Source organism: Electrophorus electricus, chromosome 8 (assembly GCF_041902795.1).
Source record: "Electrophorus electricus isolate QZ-2024a chromosome 8, ASM4190279v1, whole genome shotgun sequence".
Classification (NCBI taxonomy): domain Eukaryota; kingdom Metazoa; phylum Chordata; class Actinopteri; order Gymnotiformes; family Gymnotidae; genus Electrophorus; species Electrophorus electricus.
Genome location: NC_137504.1, coordinates 1,633,626 through 1,640,000, shown reverse-complemented (window position 1 = coordinate 1,640,000; position 6,375 = coordinate 1,633,626). Strand labels below are relative to the sequence as shown.

The window sequence follows — 6,375 nt, the reverse complement described above, 5'->3', positions numbered from 1 at the left end:
AACATTTAGATATAACTGTGTATGAAAATAAGAAACCCTAAAATCTATCCAAACCCTAAAAAATTAAAAAATGAAGGCATTGTGATGTCACACTGTCCTGACCTGGGTTTGAGCCCTAGGTAACATGGCTGCCTTCAGCCTATGTTACACTGAGTAATAGTTATTTTAGTTGCAGGGCCTCAATAGAGTAAGAAGTTAAATTCATATATTTTGTACTACTCCTTATCATAAACAAGCAACCCAACAGCTTAGAGATCACAGTGTTCACAATAATTCGATACAATAATTTAATGAGGGAATCTTACTCACATTGTTGTTGCTATGGAAATAGATGTTGGGTTTTTTTGAAGGGGGGGGCGCAATTTTAAGGATTGTTATATTCTGTGGAATTTACTTCGACAGATAAGAAAGCAGGAGAAGAATAGAGATTGGAGTACACACAAAACAGACTCAGTAAACGCATCTATAAATGTTTAGTAAAAATTGAGTGGCAGATCTGAGTCCTGGATCTTCTGAGTCCTGGATGTCCTGGAGAGGGCAGAAGGATGTATTTAACGTGGGCACAGACCCACATGTTCATATGAAACTCTCACCCTCACTTTATTTAAAACACCTACACTCGCTGGTCCCTGTATTAGCTCCGCTGGTCTTATAAGTAGTCTGTAGTCCACCTCCACCCTGTTCAGCACTGATCAGGTTCTTACCACAGGACCACTGCTGACCAGATGAGTTGTGTATGGAGGAAGAGAATGTGTGTGTTGTAGATGGAGAGTTCATTCAAGAGTATTATTGACATAATGGTTATGTCTGGTCTAAACAGCAGAGTTCAGGAATTTGTGCGTATAAGGCTGTGTATGTGTATGAGCTGTGTGTGTGTGTGAGCTGTGTATGTTTGTGAGCTGTGTGTGTGTGTGTGTGTGTGTGTGTGTGTGTGTGTGTGTGTGTGTGTGTGTGTGTGTGTGTGTGTGTGTGTGTGTGTGTGAGACCTGAGTCTAATGGTGATTTGTTGAGTGTGCACTTCTGAATTTTGTTATCGTTGTTCAGATTTATTGAAGTGACCTTGTACTGTACATACTGCTGTTACTGGGTGTCTATAACTCTCTCAAGTTGTTTGTGTGTGTGTGTGTGTGTGTGTGTGTGTGTGTGTGTGTGTGTGTGTGTGTGTGTGTGTGGCCATGCTGGTAACTGTAATACTTGTTTAGCAGTATGTGTTTGTGTATTTGGGTGAAAATACCAAAGTAGCTAGGCCTGCATGCATATTTACAAACACACACACACACACACACACACACACACACACACACACACACACACACACACACACAGGTGCACATCATCCTCCCGTTCTGTTGGAGATTTGTGTCTCCTCTGAGTCTGTCTTTCTCCTCCCCATCTTTCTAAGCGGTGTTAGCTCCTGGTTGGTGTATGTGGAGATAGCAGGGGGTTACAGGGCCACACACAAGCTCCTCACGAACCTCTGTGGGCTTGTTAGTGTTAAAACACTTCCCTACTTCCCTACCCACACACACACACACACACACACACACACACACACACACACACACACACACACACACATACACACACACACACACACACACACACACACACACACACACACACACACATACACACACACACACCCGCTCTGTGAGGACTCCCCCTGGAATGCAGAACAGGGCAAGTCTGCGTGGCTGCACAGATTAAAAGCCCCGCTGAGGGGGCAGTGCTAAAGTGGAGTTATTTCAGAGCTCTGATACACCAGGTACCACACCACAGGAGCAGGAGAGCTAATCCTGGATCAGCGGTTTTCCTCTAACACCTTTAACCATGCGGGTGTGCAGGAGATTGGCAGCATTTGAACGAAGTTATAACATCATTTACGAAACTACGTGTGTAATATCACTTAATACATTTTCAGTCAAATTTTTTCTATTTGGTTTGGGAAGCGATACAGTAGGGTGATTTTTAATGAGGCTATCTGTTTTTAAAAGCACACGCTTTGACATACATGTAAAGTCTTTGTTATTAAAACCCCACGGGTTTTGCTGATTCATGTCGTGGCTTCATAGTCAGGGCTTTGCCTTCTACTCAGCTGGTGTGCTTTGACTTGCCTTCACCAGCTCTTCATTGAAATGCAGGGCTGTGTGTGTGTGTGTGTGTGTGTGTGTGTGTGTGTGTGTGTGTGTGTGTGTGTGTGTGTGTGTGTGTGTGTGTGTGTGCGTGCGTGCGTGTGTGTGCGTGCGTGTGCGTGTGCGTGTGCGTGCGTGTGCGTGTGTGTGTGCGTGCGTACGTGCGCGTGTGTGTGTGCGTGCGTGCGTGCGCGTGCGTGCGTGCGTGCGTGCGTGTGTGTGTGTGTGTGTGTGTGTGTGTGTGTGTGTGTGTGTGTGTGTGCACAGAACTATAGTGAGTGAAAGACATGCGTGTGTAACATTTATGGACTTGGCAGACAATCCGAACATATTACAGTTTCGTTCATGATACAGATGAGGGCGATTGTATTGCTAGGAGTCTTGTCCAAGGAGTCTGATGGGTGTAGCGTGGTAGGGGGGGTGTATAGATGGAGGCTGGATGTTTGTGGGAGCAGATCTCCTCAGCTTACAAAATAAGCATCACATTAGACATTAATCACACTTTGAAAAAGGCTCCAGTCTTCTGTTATGTAATTCATGGTGTGTGTGTGTGTGTGTGTGTGTGTGTGTGTGTGTGTGTGTGTGTGTGTGTATGTGTGTATGTGTGTGTGTGCGTGTGCGCGTGCGTGCATGTGTGTCCTTGCTTAAGCATACATCAAACACCCTTAATAATCAGTCCTACCTTTCAAAACCTCGAGTGTCTGATCTTTTAAACCAAATTCCCTGGAACGGTCTTATTCGTTTGTTTTCTCGCTGGAACGGAACATATTGTTTCTGAACGTGTGAAAGGTTTTTAGTTTGCTTTTGTTCTGACGGTGCAGGCTGAACTGTTTCAGGCGTAGCGTTTTGATCTCGTGTAGGCTGTCAGGTTTTGATCAGTTAGCTCAAATGGTTAGCCACGTGTCAGGCCCAGATAACCAAACACAAATGTGCGCGTGGCCGAAATCATAAACGGGAAGAGTTGAGTGCCCACTAAATGATGATTTATTCGGAGACTGCTGAGCTCGTGGCAGCAAAAATTGGCAGAGATGTTTGTTATGGTCAACAAAGTTGTTTTGCATTCCTCAGAGAGTTACATTTAAATCAGGACATACTTCAGACGATTTAATGTCGTGTCAGTCACACCATTAACTCTGTTTTCTTGCTGTGTGCTGTTGTGTGACATTAATACACAACAAGCAACACCAAAAAGGACTTGCTTATGCTTCTCTCCAGCCAAAGATTTCTCTAGATCTTATTTTTTTAAGTGATGAATAATACTCAGTGAAATGTGCTTTGTTACTTTATGGCTTGTGTTATTGTTAAAGAAACAGTAGAGTTATGAAACGCTGAACCTACGTTACATTGTGTGAAATTAAAACAGCTGTGCGTGCGCGCGCTGGGGTTAGAACTCGCTTTTTAATGCTAAAAATGACCCCCAGGGGCCCCGCGAGCGGAATTCAATGTACAGCTCGGAAGGTAACGCACGTGCCAGGAAAAGCGTGCACTCCATTCGTCTCAGTGTGAACGTGGATGTAATTAAAATAAAAGTAGCAGAACGAGTTCTGCGTTTGGGTACATGCTCGCAGGACGCACGTGTCTACTACGATTTATGTTGTACCTCTGTGTTTCATATGAAGTGCTTCGAGTCAACGATGCGTTTGTTTACTTTTATTATTCTTTGTTTGTAGGAAGAAGTGTTGCGAGGGCTTTAAGTTTGTCTTGGGCCAGTGCATTCCAGAAGGTAGGAATACACTCTCTCAACCCCGTCTTGGACGCCGATCGGATGAATTTGTACAGATATATTTTTCCCTTACGTCCCCTGGGCATCCTAAACGAAATCGCCTTTTAAAAAAACTACCGCAGTTTGTATCATGTTGCTTTAACCTTTTTCTGAACACCTAAAATAACTTGCCATCGTTTTTGCACACATAACGATTATTTAATTATCGTGAGATTTTATTTACAGTGGGAATATATCCGCACATTAAAAGCAAATTAAAGGCAAGATAACTTTACGTTTGGGCTTGGAGTTCAAACCACTGACACACGGTTTTCCTCATAACTGTCAAAGGACTGCCCTGCGGTTACAAGCCCGACGCACGGGGAGCGCTTCACCTGCTGTGCGTGTTAGTGACGGGCTTTCATGTTTCCGTGTGCGGCGGTTCGGCGGTTATTTTCCGCTTGGCCTGGCTGCTGTCCTCACCTGCTCCGCCGGCCCTGATGAGAAACACAGGGCCGCAGTCTGGCTGAGGGCGCATTCTTTCCCAGAGTCAAATATAGAACTCCAGTGCGCCTTCACAGCGGCTCGCCCACGGATGGGATGAGTAGATGCCTGCGGCAGCGCGCAGCTCTGGGGCGCGTTACAGACGGTGTGGGAAAACAGGGTCTTAATTACGGCTATCAGGACAGCTGTATCCCTTTATTGTATTGAGCTGTGCACAACTGTGCTGTGACTTTGTCCATCATGCCTTATGCAATGTAACTTTTATCATTTCTTATGTTTTTGTTTCATCCTCTGCGGGTTTGGTTTTTTTTTTTGCTCGTGCACATGTGGTGTGCGCGTGTATAGATTACGATGTGTGCGCTGGCGCCCCCTGTGAGCAGCAATGTACTGACCACTTCGGCCGTGTGGTCTGCACCTGTTACCCTGGTTACCGTTACGACCGAGAGCGCCATAGAAACCGAGAGAAGCCATACTGCCTGGGTGAGTCACACGCGGATCACTGCCGCGCACTTTCCACTGAACTCCGGTTAGCTGATTATTAAGAGATTTAATGCGTTCTACAAACTTGTTCAATGCAAATTCTGCTACACAAAAAAATGAAGTTGACCAGAGAAAATTAGTACAAGAAACGTCAGGATAATGAAATGCAGGTTGCCTCGTGGCCTGGCCAGATATAATGTTGATGATTTGCCTGCTATGTGTTCTTTTACAATCTTTGGAAAAGTTCTTTCCTGCATGAGCTCTGAGGGACTGTGCACTCAGGAGTGTCCACTCAGCTCCTGGTCTGCAGCCCTGTCCAGCATGGAGACTTTTAGTTCATATTAATGCAGCTCACCCACCGCGAAAAAAGCCACTGTATTCACGCTCCTGTGTTTTCTCATGCTCTTTTTCACTCCATACTTCTCTTTCCCTCTCTCTCCCTCTTCCTGTCTTTCTGCCTCCCCTCTCTCCCTCTGTAGACGTTGATGAATGTGCCAACCCTAACGAGACAGTGTGCTCTCAGATCTGCATCAATACTCCAGGCAGTTACAGATGTGCGTGCGAGAGGGGGCACTTCCTGGAGGCAGACAGGAGGAGCTGCACTAAGGGCGAGAGAGGTGCACCTACAGCATACACCTGTTCTCTCTCTCTCTCTCTCTCTCTCTCTCCATCCCCACTGTCTTTTTCTGTCTCTTCCCTCTTTCCAATCTGTCTCTCTGTTGCTACGTACACGTCACATTAAGAAGGGCTCCACTGTCGGGACAATCTTTCGCCATTGCGTCACCCTGCCTGCCAGTGTAGAGCGCCTGCCCCTTGGCGAGTGGCCTCACTCTGTCCTGTTCCCTCCGAGCGGCACGGCTGGACTGGTGGCTGGGACTGACCGTTTCCTCTCCGTGGTGACGGAACGGTGGTGAGGAGGGTCTGTGCTCACTCTCACAGCTCAGACGCGCACGTCCCAGGCACGGAGAACAACAAAGTGCTGCGTTAGAGGGGAGGAACGCAGATCTGAGCTGCTTCATTTTCACACAGCCCCTCTGCAACACACCAAAAACCCTTAATGTCTCTGAGAGGAGATGAAGGTACTCTGTGTGTGTGTGTGTGTGTGTGTGTGTGTGTGTGTGTGCTTAATGTTAAAGGCCACCCTTCCTGAACTCCCTCCTTAAAGTTAAAGCCCACCCTGATGGGATCTCCCACCCTCTCACTGACACACACTCCTGTGAACTCCTGTCTTCCTGTGGTTCACCGTGCTTAGCCGTTAATCTCCAACCAGAGCTCTAAACAAACTCCTCCCTATGTCTTTTCCGGTATGACCTGTTTGTAAGACCCTGAAGGCTGGCTGACCCATGACGGCGGGGCTGTACGAATGACCTGGGCTGGCATTAGCAGCAGCCAGCCTCTCTGTTGTTTCCCAAGGCAGTCAGGCGGAGGTCACTAGGGGTCTCAGACATGTGGTTTCTGGGGTCAGTAGTGTGATCATGTGCAAGCTGGCACAGACACCTAGAGTGGAATGGCAGGCATGTTCAGGCCACTAAGTTTATTGGACTAAACAGAGTGATA

General features: G+C 46.7%; 1 protein-coding gene across 1 annotated transcript in view; it reads left to right on the top strand.

The window, feature by feature from the left end:
* Positions 1 to 6,375, top strand: part of ccbe1 (collagen and calcium binding EGF domains 1) — a 45,103-nt gene that overhangs the window by 25,804 nt on the left and 12,924 nt on the right. Inside the window, exons 3-5 of the mRNA XM_027030701.3 lie at positions 3,803 to 3,855; positions 4,684 to 4,818; positions 5,298 to 5,435. Coding sequence (XP_026886502.2) covers positions 3,803 to 3,855; positions 4,684 to 4,818; positions 5,298 to 5,435 — 326 coding nt within the window. The remainder of the gene's footprint in view (positions 1 to 3,802; positions 3,856 to 4,683; positions 4,819 to 5,297; positions 5,436 to 6,375) is intronic.